General features: G+C 49.8%; 1 protein-coding gene across 2 annotated transcripts in view; it reads right to left on the reverse strand.

The window, feature by feature from the left end:
• Window positions 1-4,197: 4,197 nt before the first annotated feature.
• Window positions 4,198-24,374, reverse strand: part of EHD1 (EH domain containing 1) — a 33,551-nt gene continuing 13,374 nt past the window's right edge. For both annotated transcript variants that reach the window (XM_083592015.1, XM_083592014.1), the window contains exons 4-6: window positions 9,655-10,067; window positions 7,880-8,044; window positions 4,198-6,105 (exon numbers count right to left, since the gene is read on the reverse strand). In XM_083592015.1, coding sequence (XP_083448141.1) covers window positions 5,581-6,105; window positions 7,880-8,044; window positions 9,655-10,067 — 1,103 coding nt within the window. In that variant the 3' untranslated portion in view covers window positions 4,198-5,580. The remainder of the gene's footprint in view (window positions 6,106-7,879; window positions 8,045-9,654; window positions 10,068-24,374) is intronic.

Consider the following 24,374-nt stretch of genomic DNA (forward strand, 5'->3'; position numbering starts at 1 on the left):
AATTCCAACTCTGCAGTTTTATGGTTCTATGTTTAGACATGCAAACAGCGACTTCAGCCAGCAGAGGGCAGCAGCCTCATGCTTCCCCTTGGTAGGCACCCACAAAAATGGGTGCGCATGCCCAGATTGCAAGTGTGCCCCACCTCTGCTCCTGCAAGCAAGACTCTCTATCTCTCTCACACACACTGCAAGGAAGCAGGACTTGGGCTCTTGTGAGTTTCCTTCCTTGGACTCTGCTCCAAACAGGGCAGGAGATGATGGGCTCAAGAATACTGCCAGATGCTCAAGATGGCCTGTGAGATGATGTGACCTTCTCCCCTTTAGGGAAAAAGAGATAAGCATCCACAGGATTATTCTCTCTGCAGGGAACAGACTTATCCTTGGAACGTGGGAAGGAATCTTTTTGCTTTTTAAGAGGGGAGAGCAGCCAAAAGAAGCCCCTCCCATAGCACTACTAGCTTCTTCCTCTTAAGCCCCAGCCCTATTCTTGCTGCCCCCTCTCGCCTGATCCCAGGCTTCACAAGGGAGGCTGCGGCTCAGTGGCAGCGAAGCTGCTTGGCACACAGAAGGAGCCAGGCACAATCTGACCCCAGCCATATTTCAAATTCTTAAAACCTTTATTGGCGTATATACAAGGCTCCAATAAGGTCCAGTACAATAAAACCACTCAGCAAAAACGTTCACGAATCTTCACCGTGTGTTGCAGAAACCTGGCTACTATCTCCATCTTAGCCCCATCCTGAGTAAACATAAGGAAGGCTACCTTGCATTCATCTGAATGCCACTCCCTGCTAACAACCAACTGATTAATGAACTTAGATCAAATTGTTCGATACCAGGGGCAGTGCAAAAGAATATGTGCAACCACTGCTTTTTTTCAGGGGGGGCGCAGGGGGACGCATACCCCTAAATATTTTGTGAATCTTTGTACTTTTGTCCATTTACTATATTTATTTTTCCCAATTTGAACTATAAAATGGTGCTTTCCTCGAGACAAAATGAGAGTATCCCTAAACTTTTTTATAGGAAAAAAGCACTGTGTGCAACTGATTCTGTTTGTCTCTGTCCACAGGATCATAGTCTCTGCGTGAATGGTATTTTCTGAAATCTCCCCTGTAGTATTGCTGAAAGTAATACTTGCCAGCATGTACACCCTACACTGATTCAGGTTGATCAAATGGCAGAGATAAGTTGCCACTGGCTGTCCACCCAACTTTGCAGAGTTGTGGGGGATAAAACAGGAAGAGAGCTCTGGCATTTCCTAAAAAAGGAACTCACTAGAAATAGGAAGAGAACTCTGGTTCCTTCGAGGAAATAATTTGAACATCTAGGTTTGGCTCAAACTTTTGGGTGAAGAAGAAAGTGAAGAAGAGGGCGGTGGAGAGATGGTGGTGACCAGAACAGATTATTGCATGCCTGAAACTCTCAAGTCCAAAAAAACTGCAGGGGGAGAAACGAGGGTGATTTTCACTTGGGTCAAAGACCCAGTTTGGCACTCATCTCCATGCGCATTTGCGTACACAGAAATCACAGGCTGGGAGCCTCAATGGCACCCCTCTGGAGGTTTCGTCCGGGGCAAAAAACATGGCTAGTCCCTCTGTGGCTACGGCTCTGAAAAACTGCACCCACACCTGACTGCAACTGGAATCCCCTCTGGCCCCCTGATCACCTGTCACAGAGCATTTGGCTTTGGCAAGGGCTGGGTGGTGGCACCAGACACACACACACTGCCAGCCAAAAAGTGCCCCCTCGCTGTCCAGCTGTGATCCCAGGGCAGGGGCAGATCAAGGCTTCCCAAGGAGGAATCTTCCAGCTGCCATGGCCCCCACCTGCCTAGCCACCCCCTTCGAAGCTATTGTGGCATTACAGACATGAGCCGGCTGCTCTGCAGGCCCAGAGACTGGGCCTTGTGGGTCCCCACCCCCTCCTGGCTTGCTCCGGGCTGCTTCTTGGCCCCTGGGACCAGCTGTAAGCAAGAATGTTGGCATGAACCCAGGGCAAAGATAAGCTGGAATGCTTGGACTGCAGGAAACCCTTTTCTAAATGGGGATGGGAAGGAATGCCTCATCGAGCCGCACACCGGCATTCCTGGGGGTGACTGCACCAGACGGGAATCAGACCAGCTTCCAATCATAAAGTCCTTTAAGGGCACAAGGGAGACTTCCGTCTCTCTCTCTCTCTGGGCAGCCAGCGTCACTTTTCCCAGCACACTATCTCCAGTGAGTTAATGGGGTAATTTGCTCCCCCCCTCCCCAATAAGGACACACCCCTTTCTCCATAATCTCTGCATTTCTAGCCCCCCCCCTTTCCCTGGCCTGCTCCTCCTTTTGAGAGCTACCAGTGTAAAACTCCCCCTCCTCCACCCCACATCTAACTTAGTGGCTGGTTTTTTTTTTTTGCGGGGGAGCTACATCAATTCATCTCCCACCTTATACAAGAGCAGAAGTACCCACTTTTGTTTTCAAATGAGAATCGTTTTGTGCAAACCACGACAAACTATTTTAAAATACAGCTTGTCTCAACGACCCACCTCCAAACCACAGTTTCCCGTTCTGGCTGGCACAAAGCCAATCCTATTTTAAACCGACTAATCAGCTGGATATCTCGTTTGGTTAGAACACGGTGCTGATAACGCCAAGTTTGCAAATTTGATCCCCGTATAGGTTGGCTGCGTATTCCTGCATTGCAGGGAGTTGCGCGGCTAGAAGAAGATACTCAGGATTCCTTCAAAAAATAAATAATAATCTATGATTCTAACTACAGCTTGTCCTGATTTTGCTAAAGCAGCAACTGGTGGTTTGTTGGGAACAGATACTTCCAATCACTTCCTTCTGGCTGAAGATGGAAGGGAAAATACCTGCTTATGAATGGCTATTCCTAGCCTTGAGCTTTTTGAGCCACCTCAAGTTAGCGATAAGAACATAAGCAGAACTGTGCAGGGTCAGGACCATCTAGTCCAGAATCCTCTTCTCACAGTTGCAAACCAGATGCCTATTATGGGAAACCTGCAAGCAGGACCTGAGCACAAGAGCCCTCTGCCCTCCTGTGGTTTCCAGCAAATGGTATTCATAAAGCATTGCTGCCTCCGACAATGGAGGCAAGAGCATAAGTCATCCCGGCTAGTAGCCATCAATAGCCCTTTCCTTTCCAGGAACATGTCCAATCCTTTTTTAAAGCCATCCAAGATGGTGGCCATCCCTGCCTCCTGTGGGAGGGAGTTCCACAGGTTAACGCTTTGCTGCATAAAGAAGGAATTTCTTTTATCTGCCCTGAATCTTCCAACATTTCACTTCATGGGATGGGCCATATGTTTTAGTGCTACGAGAGAGGGAGGAAAACCTTTCCTCTATTCGCTTTCTCCTAGCCACCTTCACTTTCAGGGTGAAGATTCCAAATATCTTCAACATTTCCATGACAACAGGGGAAACCATCACATTAACTGAAATAGCACTCTTTTTCGGAGATAAAAACCCACGAACCAGACAGGTGCGTTCTTTGACTCGTTATTTATATCACACGATCCTCAATGAAACGGAGCCGGGAGTTTTCTGCATTTGCAATACGCACAAACATAATTTGCGCCTGTCAACACCCTGATACCGAACACACAAGCTTCCTTGTCCTCAGAATTCAATTGTTGGCATGGATGCATAGGGGGATAGGACGGCTGGCTACATAAACCCCACCACATGGGAATCCCTTGCAGACGACCGCGGTGCCTGGAGACGGACATCCAGGTCATGCATCCACAGCAGTGCCCAGAGGAGGAATGACCGGTGGGAGGAGCGCAGAAGAGAAGAAATACCTGGTGCATCTGCAGCAGCACAACTGGACGCCTTCATCTGCCCCAGCTGCAATGAAACATGTCTCTCCCATATCTGGCAGGAGCTGCAAAGGCACACTCCTCTACTGTCCCCCAAGACAGACAAGATGCCAACTCTAGGGAGCTGTGTCCTGTGGAGCCTTGTGCTAAGCAGGACTTGCATTGAATGGTCAGGGGTGGGTTCTGTGTTCAGTAATCTTCCCCACTGAAAGCACTACACCTTTCCAGGTTCATCCAGGTTGAAGTTTCTGGCTTTGCTGTGTAGCCAACGACAGCCCATCTTGTTGGCACTGGAGCAGCACAGGGTTATTAAACTTTTAAAATACTAAAGTGTGGATGTGTGAGTGTTTGGGGGGGAATGAACAGGCAGCTGCAAATCTCCAAAAATCAACTTTAATGCAAGGGGTGCAGGTGGAACATTCAACAGCTCCCTCCGCTTCTGACACCAAGCTGCACTTTTGACCCCCCTCCGAGGTCTTAGCAGGATCTAATCCCAATAAGCAGCTCTGGGCAGACTCAGCCAATCATGTTCCATCTACAGGGTTAAGACACTGGCCCATCTTCCTTCAACCTTCTGGCAGAGGGCAGGGTGGGCGAAATCATTTATCCCTCCGACCCAAACACACAGAGAGAGGTTGAAGTCATTTTGGGGGTGGGGGTGGGGGGAGGCTGTAATGCCAACCCCCCAACCATATCTCCTTCCTTCCTTGGCAGGCCTGGTGGGTAACAAAGACCATCATAAGCCTCCCTCTCTTCAGACACAACGTACAACCTTAAAATCTTCAAATCCTTTCCCATGCACAAGTCCTGGATTTTCTGAGCCAAACAGACCGCAGGGTCTAGCTCATCCCTGGAGACCTCCACGCCCACCGTGGAGCCCACCCCTGCCAGAAAATAAGTGCAATATGGAGAACCCGCCCCCCCTTTCCACTCAATGCCACCCCCCATCACCTCCCTATCAATTTCTTGCCCAGTGCCTGCATGGCGTGGGGGGTGGGGGGGAAGGGGAGATGCATTCGGTGCAGCGTTAACCCTTTGCCACCGGGATGTGAGCAGCTGGTCCCATTAAATCCCATTATAGCACCACTTTGTAAAGGCACAGGGTGGGTGGGAGGGTGGAGGAAGTGATGTCAAAAACATAAACCACCTCTTAGGCAAAGCAGGAAGTGATGCGTCAGTCTGAGGTGTCAAAACAGGTGGTGGTGCATGTTCTCAGAAAGTGACTGTGATGGCGTGGGGGGGGCAGTGAGGAGGTCACCCTAAGGTTGCCAAGGCTGGGTGGCGTCACCCAAGAAGTGGGGGCAGACCCCACAATGATCCAGAGGCCCTGAACCAGGACCCAAACACCACTGGGTGTGAGGAACTTACAGACACCCTCTCAAGTGTCGACGGGGAAAACCACCTGCGGGAGTTAAAAGCACCAAGGTGTGGGCCTCAGCCCAGGTGAGCCCCTCGTCAGACAGGTGCTGGGACTGGCACCACCCCTGGCACCCACCCCTGCGGGCTCTCGTCTAGAGAAGAGGATACCGACAGGAGAGAGATCCCTCCCCAGCACCACACAAGACGACTGCCTCAAAGACAGCAGATGTATTAAAACATTTCTTTAAAAAACGAAATCATCTGTGGGTTTGGGGTGGCGTCTTTTGTTCTTGTGGGGCGGGGGAGTTCAAAGCCGAGTTCCTGAGGGCAGGCGGCCCACCCAAAGGCTGGGCAGAGTCAAGAGGCGGGGGCCCCTCCCGCTCGACAGGGAGGGGGCATCATTCGTGCCTGCGCTTGGAGGGCGGGACCAGGTGGGAGGGCAGTTCGGCGGGCAGCTCGTGCCCCTCCAGCTTGACCTTGATGAGGTGGTTGGCAAGGGCAAACTCCTCATCGTCTAGCAGCCCGTCCTTGTCCACGTCCGCCAGCTTCCAGATCTTGCCCAGGACGGTGTTGGGCAGCTTGGACTTGACCATCTCCTTCTTGGCGCTGGCGCCCGTGATCTTGCCGTTGACGGGCGAGAGGGTGTAGAAGATCTCGTCGTATGTGGGCTTGTCCTTGCTCACCACCCACTCAAGGTCGTCGATGCCCTCGCCCGCCCCCTCGCCGTAGCCGTGGCCGAAGGGCCCGTTCATGGTGCCCTCGAAGGCCCCGCCCTTCACCACCTGCGTGGGCATCTGAGCCTCCTCCTGCCGCACCATCACCATCAGGCGCGCAATGTCGTTGGCCAGCATGTCGTCCACCGCGTCCAGCAGCTTCGACTTCAGCGGCTGGAACTTGCTGAAGTCCTGCGTAAGCAGCTGCTCCTGGGGGGACAACAAGGTGGCATGTGAAGAGCCTGAAGTAAAGTCCAGCATTCCGTTCTTTTTGTATATAATTTTTATTACATTTTCTGTTTTACAATTTAAAGTACAGTGGACGCTCGGGTTGCAAACGTGTTCCGTGCGGGAGGCACGTTCGCAACCCACAGCATTTGCAACCTGCAGCACTGTGTCTGTGCATGCGCCAAAACCCGGAAGTAACTGGTTCCGGTACTTCTGGGTTTCGGTGTGTACGTAACCTGAAAATGCACAACCTGAAGGGTCTGTAACTTGAGGTATGACTGTACTCATTTTTTACATCCTTAAAATATAAATGACTTCTCTTTCCATGTTTCATTTTACGTATCATAAATCCTTGCATATTTTACAAAAACTATACCATTCAGCATTCCATTATTACATCCATCAAAACTTGTTTACACTGTTGAATTTATCTTAATGCTGCCACCGTTTTCAGCTGTACGCAGTTATTTCCCATATATTCAATAAACATGTTCCAATCTTCCCTAAACGTATGTTCTTCTTGTTTTCTTATTCTATATGTTAAGTCTGCAAGCTGTGTGTATTCTGTCAACTTAAGCTGCCACTCTTCTTTGGTTGGGACCTCATTTTCCATTTTTGGGCTGACAAAACACAGGCCACAGTAGTGGCTTACATAAATAATCTTTTTTGGCACCTGGGAATTTCAGTCTGAATAATCCCCAACAGAAAGGACTCTGTTTTGGCGGGGAAAGTACTTTTAAACATTTGTTTTCAATTCATTATGGATCATTTCCCAATACTCTTTTAACCTTCTACAAGTCCAACACATATGAAAGAACATTCCCTCAACCTCTTTGCATCTCCAGTACTTATCCGATTCAGTCTTATACATTTTTGCAAGCCTACTCAGAGTTAAATACCATCTGTAAATCACTTTTAAGTAGTTCCCCTTCAAAAAATAACATGCTGTGAACTACAAATCACTTTTCCAGAGTTTTTCCGCGCAGTATTCTGTTCTCAACAGTGGCCTAACGTCCCCAAGAACCTGGGAGTTCAGAAAGACTGCCTCTGGATCTGGAGGTTCCATTGGGAATGTTAACAAGCAGCCTGGATGCTGCCGGGTCCCTACTAGTCCAGCATCCTGGTCTCACAGTGGCTGACCTTTATGGGAAACCTGCAAGCAGGACCTGCACAAGAGCAACACACTCCCCTCCCGTGGTTTCCTGCTACTGGTCTTCAGAAGCTTCGCCGCCTCTTGACTGCGGGGGAAGAGGAGCCCGCCTGCAGGATCAGTCCAAAGGGCCTGAGCACAACAGCGCCACTCTCCCCACTTGCAGTCCCTGTAGCAACTGGTGCTCGGAGGCAGGAGGTCTGTGGTCCTTAAGCTGGGAGGCAAAAATCACAACTAACATCATAAGGAGAGCCCAGCCGCCAATTTTCAGCACCGTGATGTATCACCAGCTAAACATCGCAATGTATCACAATGTTTGAAACAAGGATGGAGCCATGTAGAGGCATCGGCTGGCTTCACGGTTTCCCCCGCGTGATTCTTTCCAGCGCCTGCTCTTGTGATTCGCAGGACCGGGGGGGGGGGCAGTTAACAGGAGCTGCAGGAATCACGAGAAACATTGTTTGGCTTCACGGTTTCCCCTATTGTGATTTTTGCAACACACACAAACATGCGGCAAGACTCCAGGACCTCCTTGCTCTCCAGGCAAGCCCAAGCCCCGCCCACTCCTGCCCCAAACACACTACACAGGTCAACATCCCTCCATACCTGCATTTTCCTGAGGTTGGGGAAATCCCCCGGCGAGATCTGGTGCTCCCTCTCGATCTTCAGGTATATCTCCCCCAGGTTGCTCACCAGCTCCTTCTTCTTGCTCTCCTTCCCAAAGACGTTGGGCATCTCCTTCTTCAAGGAGCTGATGATGTAGGCATGGACCTGCAAGTGGGGTGGGGAGAAGAGGCTGAGAACTCAGCAACTGCAGGTGACACAAGCGGCTGCAAAAATAAATAAATGATGGGCGAGACTAGGCCTGGTGTGGGGAGCCTGTCTCCCTCCAGATATTGCTGGACTACAAATCCCATCACCTCTGGCTTTTGGGTGGGGTATCCTGAAGCTGATGGGAGTTGTTGTTGTTTAGTCGTTTAGTCGTGTCCGACTCTTCGTGACCCCATGGACCAGAGCACGCCAGGCACTTCTGTCTTCCACTGCCTCCCGCAGTTTGGTCAAACTCATGCTGGTAGCTTCGCGAACACTGTCCAACCATCTCGTCCTCTGTCGTCCCCTTCTCCTTGTGCCCTCCATCTTTCCCAACATCAGGGTCTTTTCCAGGGAGTCTTCTCTTCTCATGAGGTGGCCAAAGTATTGGAGCCTCAGCTTCACGATCTGTCCTTCCAGTGAGCACTCAGGGCTGATAACCTTAAGAATGGATAGGTTTGATCTTCTTGCAGTCCATGGGACTCTCAAGAGTCCAGCACCATAACCATAATTCAAAAGCATCAATTCTTCGGCGATCAGCCTTCTTTATGGTCCAGCTTTCACTTCCATACATCACTACTGGGAAAACCATAGCTTTTACTATACAGACCTTTGTTGGCAAGGTGATGTCTCTACTTTTTAAGATGCTGTCTAGGTTGGTCATTGCTTTCCTCCCAAGAAGCAGGTGTCTTAATTTCGTGGCTGCTGTCACCATCTCCAGTGATCATGGAGCCCAAGAAAGTAAAATCTCTCACTGCCTCAATTTCTTCCCCTTCTATTTGCCAGGAGGTGATGGGACCAGTTGCTATGATCTTCGTTTTTTTGATGGGAGTAAGAGTCCAGCAATATCTGGAGGGAGACAGGCTCCCCACACCTGGGCTAGGTAACTGGTCTTCAACAGAAGGACAGCCCTGCCCATGTCATTCCAACACCAAGGGCCCCCCTTTTGCCTTTGGAAATGGGTCCCATCCTGCTACAGAGGAGTCCCAGCTCTCGAGAAGTTGAAGACCACTGCCCTAAACAAGACATTGGATGAGGGTGAACCAATGGGCCCTCTGCCCTTGAATAAATTAAAATAAAATGCTGCCCATCTGACTGGGTGGCCCCAGCCACTCTGGGCGGCTTCCAACAAAATATAAAAACACCTGAGAACATCAAATGTTAAAAAACTTCCCAATACAGGGCTGCCCAAAAGTCAGATAGTTGTTTATTTCCTTGACATCTGCCAGGTGGGCGTTCCAAAGGGCAGGCGCCACTACCAAGAAGGCCCTCTGCCTGGTTCCCTTTAACCTCACTTCTCGCTGTGAGGGAACCGCCAGAAGGCCCTCGGATCTGGACCTCAGTGTCTGGGCTGGACAAGGGAGATGGTGCCACTCTTTCAGGTATACAGGGCCGAGGCCGTTTAGGGCATTAAAGGTCAGCACCGACACTTTGAATTGTGCTATGAAACATACTGAAAGGGAGCCACCTGGGACGGGCACCCTTCCTCCATCACTGGGCAGCCAGAGCACACCTGCCTGGCCTTGAAGGACAGGAAAAAACCCGCCCCCCCCCCGGGGACGGGCACCCACCTTGGCCAGCCTGGCCCGCTTGATGAGGTCATTGAGCTTTCTTAAGGCAGCATTTCGCGGGAGGGACTGGATGTCCTTGAAGAGGTCTTGCTCCTCCGCCTCGAAGAGCTTCCGGTTGTCTGGGATGAGGAGCGGGTGGGACCAGAAGGAGCCAATGTAGACACGCACCACCTCGGGTGTATTGATGATCTTGCCCAGCGACCACATGAGGGCACCGTAGACCCTCATCAGCTGCTGCGTCTCGATCTGGTCCGCCTTGTTCAGCACCACCCGGATCTTGTCCTCGTGGTTCTTCAGGGCCTTGATCACCTCGGAGAACTCATCCGAGATGTCCAGCTTGTGGGCGTCAAAGAGGAGGATGATGCGGTCCACCCGCTCCGCAAACCACTCCAGGACCGCTGCAAAGTCATAGCCTGGGGGGGGGAGACAAAGGCAGCATAGAATCAGAGAGTCGGAAGGGCCCCCAGCCCCCTGCAATGCAGGAATACGCAGGCCGTCTATATGGGGATAATGCCATATGCGACCTTGGCATTTTCAACACCAGCTGAGCTAACTGGTGACGCAAATTTTATTGAAAGAACTGCCAAGCATAAAGTGTTGTCTTCCAGGACTAATACATGCCCGGGTGTTTCGAGTCTTGCATGCAGTCATCAGCAGGGCAGCAAAACGGACTTGGAAAATATTTGCAGATTAAAGCTCATATCAATCTAGTGGTTCCCAGTTAGCTAAGTACTGCGGACCCCTGTTTTTCAAAAGCCAAGCTATGGACCTTCTGCTTCTGAACCTTTCGATATCTGTATGGCAGGTTTTGTTACGTCAATGGTGCCATGGGTGGGTTACGCGGACCCCCTGTGGTTCACAGAGCACCAGTTGGGAAGCACTGATCTATAGCATGAAAGGGGAGGGTCTGGAGCTCATGGGCAGAGGACACCTGTCCTGCATGCAGAAGGCTTCCAGTTCAATCACCAGGTACGAACACCCCCAGCCTGACCCCCTGGAGAGCCGCAGCTGTCAGTCAGTGTAGACCCAGCCTCTCCTTCCCTCCTAGGTGTCCAAATTTATTTTAAGCTGTGCTTCCATAAGCCTCATTTATTTTGTCCTGCCTTTTCCTTAATCTAGGCTGCATTTCAGAGATTTGTTCTTGCACGGACAGCCTTTTTATTTATTTTAATTGGCCTCGGTTTTTTAAACATTTACATGGTGCTTGTACTATTGGATTTTATAAACAGTTTTTGTGAGCTGTATGCTTTCTTGGACAGACTAAACTCCCCACCCCCTAAAAGCAGCCTGTTCATTCAAAAAGGGCCAGCTGAAAAGCAAGCTGGGTTGCCATCCTGGGTGGATCCCAAGGGAGATCTGCAGCAGTGTACAATTCAGCGAGCTGATCCAAGTGGAGACAAGGCAGTAGAGGCAAGCAGGCCCACCTTTAACCTTCCATGCTACAAGCTACCATATAAATTCCTGGCTGGAGATATAAAGGCAGCAGCGTGGCTTGCTATCTATTGAAAGGTATTGGAAGACACTAAATGCAGACCTGTTTTGAGATCTGGACCTCACAACGCTGGGACTTAAGACCAATGGACCAACAGACAACCCGCATCCAAGAGAGTCATGCAGACAAAAACCACCATCACTTTTCAATCAGCCCGGCTTGGTTTTATTACATATGTAACATCGATGGAACGTGGCTTATGGGCTCTGAGGACACGTGGAGGTTTGTGGGATGATACTTTTGCTGAAAAACTTAAGGTTAAAAGTTAAATGTAGTTAGACATCTGGTTCTTCTCTCTCTCTCTCTCTCTCTCTCTCTCTCGGTGTGTGTGAAAAGAGATTGTTGAATATTGATTGTTGCTTCTAAATGGTGCTTTAAAAAAAATTAAAAAATTAAGGAGTGAAGACATCTTTTCTTTGCCTGTGCCCCCAGGCCTATTCTTACCATTTTGGAGAACTCCCCAGAGCCAATACAAAACCCCTGCCTGTGCACTGGAACAGCCAGTTCAGTTTCCCAGCACAGAGGGGTCAACAGGAAGCACAATGCTGCTTACAGGCACTTCTGCTCAATGGGGTTTCCCCCGTTTACATTTCCAAGCAGGGCCCCCCAACTTCCCTGCACTTGGACTCAAAACACACAAATTGTGTATAGAGCTGGAAACAAGATGGAGCCCAGTCTCTGCTGCATCCCATAAACTACACACGAGATAGCAAGCATATACCGTTTCCGGAGGGGCAGCTGTGATTAAGTTTGCTGCAGGAAAAACGTGGCAATGCATAGCATTGCAGGTAGCGTTTGAAATTTGCCAGGCGCATTTTGCACCTGGCTATCGGCCACTTTTCTTGGGAGGAAATCAATGACCAACCTAGACAGCATCTTAAAAAGCAGAGACATCACCTTGCCAACAAAGGTCCTTACAGTTAAAGCTATGGTTTTCCCAGTAGTGATGTATGGAAGTGAGAGCTGGACCATAAAGAAGGCTGATCGCCGAAGAATTGATACTTTTGAATTATGGTGCTAGAGGAGCCTCTTGAGAGTCCCATGAACTGCAAGAAGATCAAACCTCTCCATTCTGAAGGAAATCAGCTCTGAGGGCTCACTGGAAAGACAGATCCTGAAGCTGAGACAGAGGACGAGATGGTTGGACAGTGTTCTCGAAGCTACCAGCATGAGTTTGACCAAACTGCGGGAGGCAGTAGAAGACAGGAGTCTGCTCTGGTCCATGGGGTCACAAAGAGTCGGATACGACTAAACGACTAAACAACAACAACAATCGGCCACTTGTGACCAAGTGAAGATGCCCAGGTGCCAGGATGCAACTTTTGAGCCATCTGCGCCCTAAATGGCAGCTAGGCGTTCCACTTTGGCAACTGTAACCCTGGTTTAAGGAGCCATTTGGCGCATAGCTTATATACCCAAGTTTCTAACACTTCCATCTCTACAGTCTTATGACAACCTCACCAAATAACCATTTAAACCAGTATTATCCTAAAGGGAATTGTTTTCAAACTATATAAAACCTTCACAACAATTGGCCACCCCTCCCCTTATCTCATTAAGACTAAAATAGGAGAAAGATTTTGGAGAAGAGCTAGGGGAACAACTTTTAGCTCTCTGTCTTGCTTGGAGGGGCAAGACCTGCTCAGCATGCTGGCTCTCATAGAGTATGGGGGATTCACAATGTACACACAATGTTCATGTGTACATGGAACCTTCATTGGAACGGAACCTCTGCATAAGATGCAATCGTACTGCATTCCAAGACAGAAATCTCAGCTGGCCAGTGGAGCTGAAGGAACACCCCCATCAAAAAAACAACAAGCTGTCAATGCTCCTGCTTTACATGTGAGGAGGTCTGACGCTGAGAGAAGGAGCAGTTGAAAGAAGTGGCTTCTGCATGGCTAATCACAAGAGTAACTTTTTTTAAAAAGGGAAGAGAAATGTTTTGTCAGCACTGAAGCATGCAGTCCCGTTCTACAGCTGAAGAACAGCAAAGCTCAGAAAGGCACAATCTGGCTATTGTGGGCTGGCTGAGTTTGCATTTCTCTAACTTCACAGATGGGCTGGTGATGTTGGGCTCCCCGCCTCAAGGGATTTGACAGTCACCAGCCAATCCATAGTGTTGCAGTGTTTCTCAAACCTGGGTCCCCAGCTGCTGCTGGACTACAACTCCCATCATCCTTAGCTAGGTATGACCAGTGGTCAGGGATGATGGGAGTTGTAGTCCAACAACAGCTGGGGACCCAAAATTTGAGACACTGCAAGAAATGCAAATGCGGCCAGCCCAGGACACTGGCCAGAGGTTCCCTCAAATATACATCAGATGAGTCCTGCCGGATCAGGCCAATGGCAGCCCATCAAGCCCAGAATCCTGTTCTCACAGCAGCCAACCAAATGCCCCAGTGGGAAACTGGCAAGCAGAACTCAAGAGCACAAGACTCCTCTCCCCTCCTGTACTTTCCAGCAACTAGTATTCAGAAGCATTTACTGCCTCTGACCACAGAGGCAGAGCATGGTAGTTAGTAACCACCGATAGCCTTGACAGACCCTCCAAGTGTTCCTATTTTCCAGGGACAGTCCCAGATTTACAGAAGCCATTACAGTTTCTGATTTGATCCAGGAATGTCCCACTTTTCCTTAGGACATCTCTATTCCCATCGGAGACATGTTGGAGGTTAAGGAGTTTTCTGACCCGAGCCATCTGAAGGCAGCCCTGTATAGGGAAGCTTTTTTACTGTTTACTGTTTCATTATGTTTTTATTCATGTTGGAAGCAACCCAGAGTGGCTGCGGCAAACCCAGTCAGATGGGTGAGGTATAAACAGCAACATTATTATTATTAATTGAATAGGTAAAGGTTTATGGACCCCTGACCATTAGGTCCAGTCGTGGCCGACTCTGGGGTTGCGGCGCTCATCTCGCTTTATTGGCCGAGGGAGCCGGCGTACAGTTTCCGGGTCATGTGGCCAGCATGACTAAGCCGCTTCTGGCGAACCAGAGCAGCGCACGGAAATGCCGTTTACCTTCCCGCCGGAGCGGTACCTATTTATCTACTTGCACTTTGATGTGCTTTCGAACTGCTGGGTTGGCAGGAGCAGGGACCGAGCAACGGGAGCTCACCCCATTGCGGGGATTCGAACCGCCGATCTTCTGATAGGCAAGTCCTAGACTCTGTGGTTTAACCCACAGCACCACCCGCATCCCTAATAATTGAATAGGACGTCCCTATTTTCATCAGATAAATGTTGGAGGGTATGCCTTGATAACCTGGCTCAGCTGTTTGGGGGTGGTCAAGAGGCCTTTTTTTGCTGTTAAATGGGTCGGAAGCCATTTTCAACCTGCTGAAAAAAAGAGACTAAGACCTGCTTCAGGTCCACCCTTGCAAGTCTGAGCACATCTGAAGAATTCCCCCCTCCCCTTGTTGGCTTGCCTGAACCTGCCTCTGGGTTTTAACCCAAAGCCCAGATTTGTCCCCTTGCTCTGGACTGGCTAGATGCTTGTGGCCCTGCTGTGCTCAGCTTGATCTCCTGCCCTGACAATCTTTTATCTGCTCATCTCATGCCAAAGTCAGCCAATTTACAGACAATGGGTTGAAAACAGGAAGTGGAGGGGGGCTGACTTTGGGAGGGAGAGATGAGCAGCTGCATTTGCAGAGCCTGTTCACTCTTGCTAACAGAGCTTCACACAAGGAGGAAGCCTGAACAAGAGAAGCTGAATCTCTCTCCCTGATTGTGCAAAGCTCCCAGACATTTATTTTATTTATCTATACACCGATATTCATAAAAAAATGTACCAGAGCAATTTACAACAATTACTGCATCTATATAAAGGCCAAACGATAAACCTAACAAAGTTAAAATCAGAAATCAGCTAATGATTATGGATAGATGTATTCATTCTTAATTGCCTGCATGAGTCTGACAGAACAGAAAAGTTTTCAGTAGGTGTTTAATACAGGAAACCGAAGGCGTCTTGCAGAATCTCTAGTGGCAGAGCATTCCACAACTCCACATTCCACAGACATTCCACATGGAGGTGGAATGAAGAGGAACGACACTAGAGCCAATGACAGTAAAGGCTTGTTTACTTCTTGTTCTTGTTGTCAAATGTGCCTCACCAACTCTGGGACCAGCCACCAATGCTCCTGTGGATGATCTCAGTGACCTCTTAGGTACTCTGGACCTAAGTTGCTCAAGGTTTTGTAAATTAATACAAGGACCTTGAACCTGGCTCAGCAGCAGATGGGCAGCCAGTGCAGATGTTTTAACAAGGGCGTCGCATGTTGTCAGAAAGATGCCCCCATCAGCAGTCTGGCCACCACATTCCGCACCGTCTGGAGCTTCCAAGGGCAGCTCCACATAGAGCGTATTGCAGTAGTCTGGCCTTGAGGTTACCAGTGCGTGGATTACAGTGGGTCAGGAACGGTCGTAGCTGGTGAATCAGCCAAAGCTCATAAATCAGACAGGAAGCTCTCCTAGATGGTGTAGTGAGAGCCCCAGAATAGGGTGGAGAAGATCTCTGGTCCTCCAGATGCTGTTGCCCCAGCCAACATGGCCAGGGATGATGGGAGCTGTAGTCCAATTTCACCCAGACAGTTCTGGATGAACCTGCCTGGGTGCCAAGATCCTTGGGTGAGCCCCTTCTCAGTCCCATCAACACAAGAAGTAGGCCTGGTGGTGGTGGTGGTCTGGTGGAGCCTTTTCTGTAGCTGCTCCCAGATTGAGGGATTCCCTCCCAAGGGAGGCTGGACTGGCTAATAGTTTCCTGTTCAGACGGGCCTTGTAGAATTAAGGTGCAGATGAGGCAAGACACTGAGCATTCTGTACTTTAATCACTGGTTCTAACTGTGTTATGATGTCTTAACTATTGTTTTTAGTTAAAGAAAGTTATTTCTGAGCGGACATGTACATAATTGCACTGTAAATTAATCCTATTCCTGTGTGGGATTTGCTTCAATGGTTTATAATTCTGAATTTTAATTTGTTGTAACCCATCCTGGGGCCTGGGGGTAATAAAGTTAATAATAGTGACGTGAATTCTTAATGAGTGCCTGCTTTTCCGCTCATACATAGCAGACATGGCTAAGCCTCTTTGCGAAGTTTTCAAATTTTACATTAGTGCATAGCTGTCAACTTTTCCCTTTTCTTGCAAGGAATCCTATTCAGAATAAGGGAATTACCCTTAAAAAAAGGAGAATGTTGACAGCTATGCATTAGTGACCGGAAGGGGGGTGGATTTTTTTAACATCCACTCAAAATTATTTTGGAGTAGAGCTTGCAGAAAATGACTTCTAGGAAGTACCTCATCTCAGACAAACCCACCACAAGAAAGAGGCATGCTGGTTGCTTGGAATTTACATAGTTTGCCTTTTCCAAGGACTAGAGAACAAGACAAACAGAAAGAGTACAGTGACTGATGGGGTCGGGGGGACAGACAGCAGTTCTTTGGGACCCTAGAGATTCTATAGCCTGGTGTCCAAACAACTCACTCGTCAGTCACAACCCCAATGTTGCTCACTGGCTAAAAAATCCTGAAAGGTCGGAGCAGCAAGGCTGCCTCATCTCACAGAAGTCACCTAGAAGGGTACTTGCACATTTTACTTCCTAGCCCTAAGACATACCGTATTTTTTGCTCTATAAGACTCACTTTTTCCCTCCTAAAAAGTAAGGGGAAACGTGTGTGCGTCTTATGGAGCGAATGCAGGCTGCGCAGCTATCCCAGAAGCCAGAACAGCAAGAGGGATTGCTGCTTTCACTGCGCAGTGATCCCTCTTGCTGTTCTGGCTTCTGAGATTCAGAATATTTTTTTTCTTGTTTTCCTCCTCCAAAAACTAGGTGCGTCTTGCAGTCTGGTGCGTCTTATGGAGCAGAAAATACGGCACTTAAAGGAAAGTGTAAGAACATAAGGCGACACTGCTGGATCAGGCTGGTGGTCCATCTAGTCTACCATTCTGTCCTCGTGGTGGCCAGCTTGTGGGAAATCTGCAAGCAGGACCCTGGCACAAGGCCCTCTCCCCTCTTGTGGTTTCCAGAAACTGGAATTCAGAATCATTGCTGCTCCAATTGTACATAAGAGTCTGGGGTCGCCGCTGGCAGCTCTCCCACTGTTCCAGGGACGGGTAGAGTTCCCAGCCTTCTGCAAGCAGAACAGGTGCCCTGACACTCAGCTATGGGTCTTGCTTGAGGCCCCAACTCAGGGCAGACGGGATGACGACAGCCCCCACCTCCATACACATCCACAACTCGGAATAATGGAGGTCCTGGTGCAGCAGAGACGACAATTCACAGAGAAAGGCATCTGCATTCCTTTCCAGTTCAGCTGCTCCGTATCAGAGTCCCATAGCTGCCAGCAGAGGCTTTTAACTCATGATAATCAGGGTAGTGAAAAGGGAGAAATCCCACCACCACTTGGAAGTGGGGGGCTGAAACTCACAGGAATTTCAGGAGAACCTGGTGGATTTCAGGCTGATGGCCTATCTAAGCCCAGTGTTGCTGCCTCCAACAGCGAAAGCGGAGCGGAGCCATTGCGGCTAGTAGCCACAGAGGGCCCTCTGACCCATGAATTTGTCTAATCCCCTTTTTAAAGCCATCTAGGCTGGCAAGCCATCACTGTGGGAGGGAGTTCCAAGGGTTAACTCTGTACCACGCAAAGAAGTGCTATCACCTTTCCTGAATCTTCCAGCACTGGGTGCCCACGACTTCTCGTGTTATGAGAGAGGAAGGAAAAAACCTTTTCTCTGTGCACTCTTCGAAGGGCTAACTTCGAGCGGCAGCAGTGAGAATTAGACATCAGGCACCAGCCGGGTGATTTCTGCATGAAGTGAGGCTGGGGATTTTCTTCCTTTTTTTCAGTGAAATAAAAAGTTTAAGGTATTTTATATATATAATAAATGTTCATAAATGTACCAATCTAGCACGTACATAGATATGGGAACCACATGTCTGGAGCAGCACAGGAAGACCGCCCTGAAACCATTTTGACTCCCAAACTGACCAAATGTTTTCTCTGCAAGGAGGGAGCGGGTGAGGGAACCTTCCCATTGTCTCAGGAATTAGGAAATCACCATCTCAAAGGAATGGCCAGACTACCAGGAAAGTCAATCAGATAAGGCATTATCAGATAACCTGGCAGACAGGAAAAACAACAACATTCAAATTTCTGTTGTAGACCACCTTTTCTGTGATGTAGGTATGATGTTTGTGGGGGGTGGGTCTTGGGTTATACCCCTTCTGTGATGTATGGAGGGGTGGTCTTGAGCTCCAGGGCAGGGAATTTAAAGTGTCTATATAAGGGCGGGCACACCTGGGTTCTGGGTCCTCCTCTTTTCCTGCGTGTGAGGGGAGCACCCTGTTGCAACAGTTCAATAAAGATCAGGCTTACGAGCTGCTTTGCTTCTCAGTATTCTCTGGTTGGCCTCTGTTATTTTCTCTGACTGATGGAGAACCTACAAAGGACTCTATAAGGGCTCTTGTGTCCCCCATAAGGGAATAAGGGCAGATTTTTGTTTATTACATCAGCTATTCGGTGGAAGGAACACACTCATTGTAACTGAAGGGGGAAGTTGTGGCTCACCAGCTGTAGAGGAACTTTCCCAAGGGCAGCTTCCAGGCGAGGTTACTTGGCTGCCAGGCAGGAGGTCACCAAGGGCCAAGGCTTTCCCACAGGCCAGGGCTGGGTGCCCTCCAGTGCAGAGAGGGATGTCGCCTCCCTCTCCCCCTCCCCACGCCCACCTCTATCCCTGCCGAAGAGGGGCACATATCATACCAAACTAGGCTTTCACAAACCCTTCTGCTCACATTCCTACCACAACAAGCCACCCTGCAGCTCAGGTTCCCTGGCTTGTACACTGCAGGCAATGAGGGGGTGTGCACTTCATGCATGCTCAGAGGCACTCTCCTCACGCTCCAAAAGCCAGGCTATGAACTTGCATCAGCCACCACCGGAGGTTTACGAAGAAAGGCAACTGCAATTGGAGCCATCGCAAGGTTTAGGACGGATAAAAGGAAAGTCCTTCTCCATGCAGTGCAGATTTAACCTATGGAACTCACTCCCACAGGAGACCCTGACGGGCACCAGCTTGGATAGTTTCAGAACAGGACTGGACAAATTCATGGAGGGGAGGACTATCCTCGGCTACTAGCCATTACGGCTGTGCTCTGCCCCTCTCCCCCCAACCCCACACCAAGACAGCACTGCTTCTGAATACCGCAGGAGGGGAGAGCTGAACTCGCACTCGGATCCTACTTGCCAGTTTCCCAAAAGAGGCATCTGGCCGGCAACTGTGTGAATGGGATGCTGGACCAGGTGGGCCATTGGCCTGACCCAGCAGATGTTCCTTGTACAGTGGTACCTCTAGTTACGAACTTAATTCGTTCTGTAGGTCCGTTCTTAACCTGAAACTGTTCTTAACTAGAGGCGTGCTTTCGCTAATGGGGCCTCTTGTTGCCGCCGCGCAGCAGGCACACGATTTCCGTTCTCATCCTGGGGCAAAGTTCTCAACTCGAGGTAACTCTTCCAGGTTAGCAGAGTTTGTAACCTGAAGCATTTGTAACCTGAGGCACCACTGTATTGGCATTCGAAAGCTCAGCTGCAAGAGAGAAATGGTTGGTCATGCCAGCCCCAGCCCAGGAGCAGAATTCAGGGCGGCCAAAGGAGGCTGGGGAGAGATGGGAGCAGACACCGCAGGCTTATCGCTCTCAGATGCTGCAAGGGGAAGAGGGAGGTCAGAATGTGCCAAATCTCCCTCACAGCAGAATCGCCTTTGTTTGCAAAAAGAAGAAGAAGAAAAAAGAAACCCCTGTGATTTCCAATTCATCTGAAAAGGGGGAACTTTCCCCATGCTGATGTGCACATCTTGCTTCCTAGAATGGAAGTGTCATTTGGGGAAGTTAAGCTATTCCAGGCCGAGAGAAAGCACCGGTGCCAGGGACGGGAAGAACACCTTGCTTTGCGCACAAAGGATCCCCAGTTGAACTCACGTGGGGGAAGGCCTGGTGCTGAAACCCCAGAGAACCAGCACAGCCAGTCTCTGCAGATAGCACTGGGTCAGGTGAGTCAGTGGCCTGACTCAGGGCAAAAGAGCTTCCTTTTTCCATATCTCTCTTTGGAACGTTTGAGGAGAAGGAGGAAGGAAGGAAGGTTCTGTAAGGGGATACCTCAAATGGTTTTTCCCCTCTAAATACACACACACACTCTGAATCACCACCCCAGAAAAGCTTTTCCACCTTTCGGATTCCCTGAAACATTTCCAGGTAAACCTCTCGCAGGCTAAACTTCCTGGCCTGGATGAGGTGTGGAAAAAGTGAGGCCCTCCTGAAAAACAATAGGAGTAAGAATTCCAACTTCCTGTGAGTCACTGCAAAAAGCGTTGACATCACCGGACAGCCACACCCACCGTTTTGCAAAAGGCTCCCTGCCAACAGGGGAGACCAGAGATGCAGCAATGAGGAAAAGCAATGGGGGGGGGGGCAGTGGCCTGGGAGGCAATAGCCGGACACCCTGTTCCCCATTCCTTCCCGTGTTCCAGGCAGGAAGGTGGAAGGAGGGCGAGTGATTGGGGCAGGGGGCGGAAGAGAAGTTCCACCACTGCCCCACACGCCCAGAGACACTTTGCAAAGCAAACAGGCAGGAATGTGGGGCTTTCCGAGTTTACTGGTATCTTATTTTAAGAATCTGCAAAGCACTGCATATAAAAATTACCTTGGCGGTGAACACAGGGGCATATATGAAAATAAATAAGATTAATAATGGAATTGTAGAGCTGGAAGGTATGACGAAGCAGGGGTGCTCCAGAGAGCCTCTCCCAGCCTCTCGGATGCCGAACTGTGACACAGAAGCCTGGCATCGATGCCACCCACCCTTTCACTCCTGAAACCCCAGAGGGGAGGGAAGCTGGGATAAGCTAAAGCAATTACTTTTTTAAAAGGTTCTGAGCTGATGACCCAGGACTCCTGAGTCCAAACTGCACCTTTGTGGTTTGCTCAGTGTAGTGGAAGTCCAGACTCTCTCCCAGACCCACAGAAGAGTGCGCTGGTCTGCTTACAATGCCAATCCCAAACTCCCAGTAGCTTGAAGGCCAGGTGTCTGGGCACATGGGGATTCAGAAAACTGGAGGCTGCCAACCACACACAGTTCAGTGGTCAATTAAGAAACTTAAATAGGAAACAAAGGTAGCAGGAAAGCAGGCAGAACCTTGAAACAGAATGCAAAACAAACCAGAGCACCAAGGCTCTAAGTTGAACTAATCCTATACACTCACTCACGTTTACTCCCAAAGCATCATCAAAGGCTGGCCAGCTTCACAGATGATCCTGTCTTGGAAATCCAGTGCTGGAAAGGGAACTGGATCCCCCCCCCAACAGTGGGAGGGGAACAAGGTACAATAATTTTTTTGGGGGGGTGTCTTTTGCTCCAGCAGGTATAATAGTGACAGGGGTTGACAAAATCAATCCTGTCTCCCTGGCTTCTGAAATGCCACTAGCATTTCCTGAACACTTCTATCCAACTGAGCTCGCCAGGCTGTTTTGTCTGCAGCATTCTGCCTGCGTACCTGAAGGGCTGTAAGATACTTCATCTTAAGGCTGCCGCTAAGCACAAAAGCTTACGTTCAACAAAACATACAACAGGTCCTCTTCCTGCCGGCGGCTCTCCATCTATTAGACAAGCTATAAAAGGAAAAACGAATGAGGAGGGCAGAGGAGAGGATAGCGAACACTGAAGCATCTCTAAGCTCATTGGCCAACGCCTAGGGCCACATTGGTCTTCCTCTTGCCACAGCGTTCTTTCTGCGAGGCAGGGGCTGCAGCCTCCCATAGGGGACTTGGTCACCTTGCCGGTGGCAGAGATCAGGACAGAAGATACCCTGAAGCACAACAGCCCATCCACTGCCATATCCTTGTCTCCCTATGCCTGTGGAACGTGACGGAGGGGATCAACACACACTTGTTTTGCCCTCCGGTGCTCAGCAGAACAGCTCCTGAGCACCCTCTGGGAGGCCCCTGCCAGACCAGCACCAGAAGGGAATCCAGCTCCCAGCAGAGCTCAGACTGGCTTGGCCACATATCTCTGTGAGAGAGGGCAAAGGGCACAGAAGGCACGCATAGAGGTCTGCCTCCGCAAGGGCAGGAGTTGGCTGAGACTGCTTAATTCTGAGCAAACTAAGCCTCCCAAGAGTTAGACCATTATACAATTTTTCTTTTTGCAGGCAACAACAAGTGAAGAAAACACACCCACACACACCCCAAAAAGTTGGGAAGCCACTGAAAAGATACTCATACAGTACTGTACAGGTATGTACAGTTAATACAACCAATTTAAATAGATATTAAATCAGGGAGTCCATTATTTCTTTTCTACGTGCAGGTCATGTAAGTTGTTAGTTGATGCGTAAGACACAAAGGTCCACCAAACTTTATAAAAGCGTTTTATAGGTTCTTCATGAGCACATGAAGTTTGCGAGCTAGTTTCTCGGTGGCTGCGAGATTCCATATATTAAAGCATAGTTTTAAAAAAATAAAATGTGTATGAGCGCTCATTTGCTAAACCAAAGCTCATTGACCACCACATCCTGGTTTCTTGCTTGTGGGGTCAAGTGGAGCCTTATCGCTCATCTGCAGCACTTCCTGATAGCAGGGCAAGGAGAAAAGTCAAATTTCCAGGCCTGCAATAAGACACATGTTTCACTTCTGTCCCACTCGGGCACCAGGACAGCAAAGGGCCCCTCCATCTCCCTATAACCTCTCCTCTGGGGCAAGGCCTGGTTCCCTTCTCTTCCCCCAACCCCAAAGGCAGCCGAGGTGCTAGGCACCCCCACCTGGAAAGGAGACCGTAGCACAGCCAGGAGATGATGGAAGCCGAACTGGGATGTGTCTCAAGACGTAGTAGGACAGGGCAGAGGGAAGATGGCCCCCGAGACAGGAGCCTGGGAAGAAGGCAGCTATTTTTAGCCACCGTCCATCTGCTTGGCAGGAGCAGAGTTTCGCTATCTGCGCAGCACGAGACGCCGTCTCCGCTTGCCCCGGGCCCAAGGAGAGGGGGGCAGCGACACTCCCCAGGCATCAGGAATGCTGCTCCTTCCTGGCGAGTTATGTACACCACCTAGAACACCCTTCTCGTGCCAGCCACATATTTTCAAGCTACGCCTGGAAACTTCAGCGAGGGGAATTGGAGGGGGGAGTTTCCTCCAAGGAGGCCTGGACTTGGCCAGGAGACACAGGCTATAGGCCAAAGGCAGGGGGGTGGAGGAAAAGAGAGGCTCTTCTCTGCCCCTCCCAAGGACGGAACATTTCACTTAAGAAGCCACAACACGCTGGGCGTACATTCAGCCTCCCAGATTATACACCCCATCGAAGCAACCCTCCTAATTTTAAACCCACCGCCCCCAACCAAGGGTTAGAAACCCCGTCTCCCCCAACTGGGGAGGTGGTCGGGCAGCCCCTCCTTTAAAAAAAAAACCCTCCTCTGTTCCTGAACATTTGTTTTATTGGGACAGCCCCAGATCTTCCTTTCCGGGCAAGGAGCTTGGTTGGGAAAGAAGGCGACATAGCTCCAGGCATCGAGAGCCACATCAAATTGAGCTTTCTGACCCAGATTCTGTTACCATTATAAAACTCTAGAAGACAATCCTACTTTTTAAAGGCAGGATTAAAACATCCCGCTCACTCAAGGAGGCTGCAGCAAATTAGAAGCCAAGGGCCTGGCAGAAAAGAAACGTTTTTGCCTGAAGCTATGTAAGGTTGGGGACGCGGGTGGCGCTGTGGGTTAAACCACAGAGCCTAGGACTTGCTGCTCAGAAGGTCGGCGGTTCGAATCCCCGCAACGGGGTGAGCTCCCATTGCTCGGTCCCAGCTCCTGCCAACCTAGCAGTTTGAAAGCACGTCAAAGTGCAAGTAGATAAATAGGTACCGCTCAGGCAGGAAGGTAAACGGCGTTTCCGTGTGCTGCTCTGGTTCACCAGAAGCGGCTTAGTCATGCTGGCCACATGACCCGGAAGCTGTACGCCGGCTCCCTCGGCCAAGAAAGCGAGATGAGCGCCGCAACCCCAGAGTCGGCCACGCCTGGACCTAATGGTCAGGGGTCCCTTTACCTTCATGTAAGGTTGGTGCCAGGCAAGCTTCCCCCAGGAGAGCATTCTACAAGCAGGGAGCCATCACTGGGAAGGCCCTGTTCTCATGTTGATACCCTCCGGACCTCCCATGTTACACTGATGGAGGAGATTCACTGGGAGCGTA

Source organism: Podarcis filfolensis (genome assembly GCF_964270895.1).
Source record: "Podarcis filfolensis genome assembly, chromosome: 16".
NCBI classification, from domain to species: domain Eukaryota; kingdom Metazoa; phylum Chordata; class Lepidosauria; order Squamata; family Lacertidae; genus Podarcis; species Podarcis filfolensis.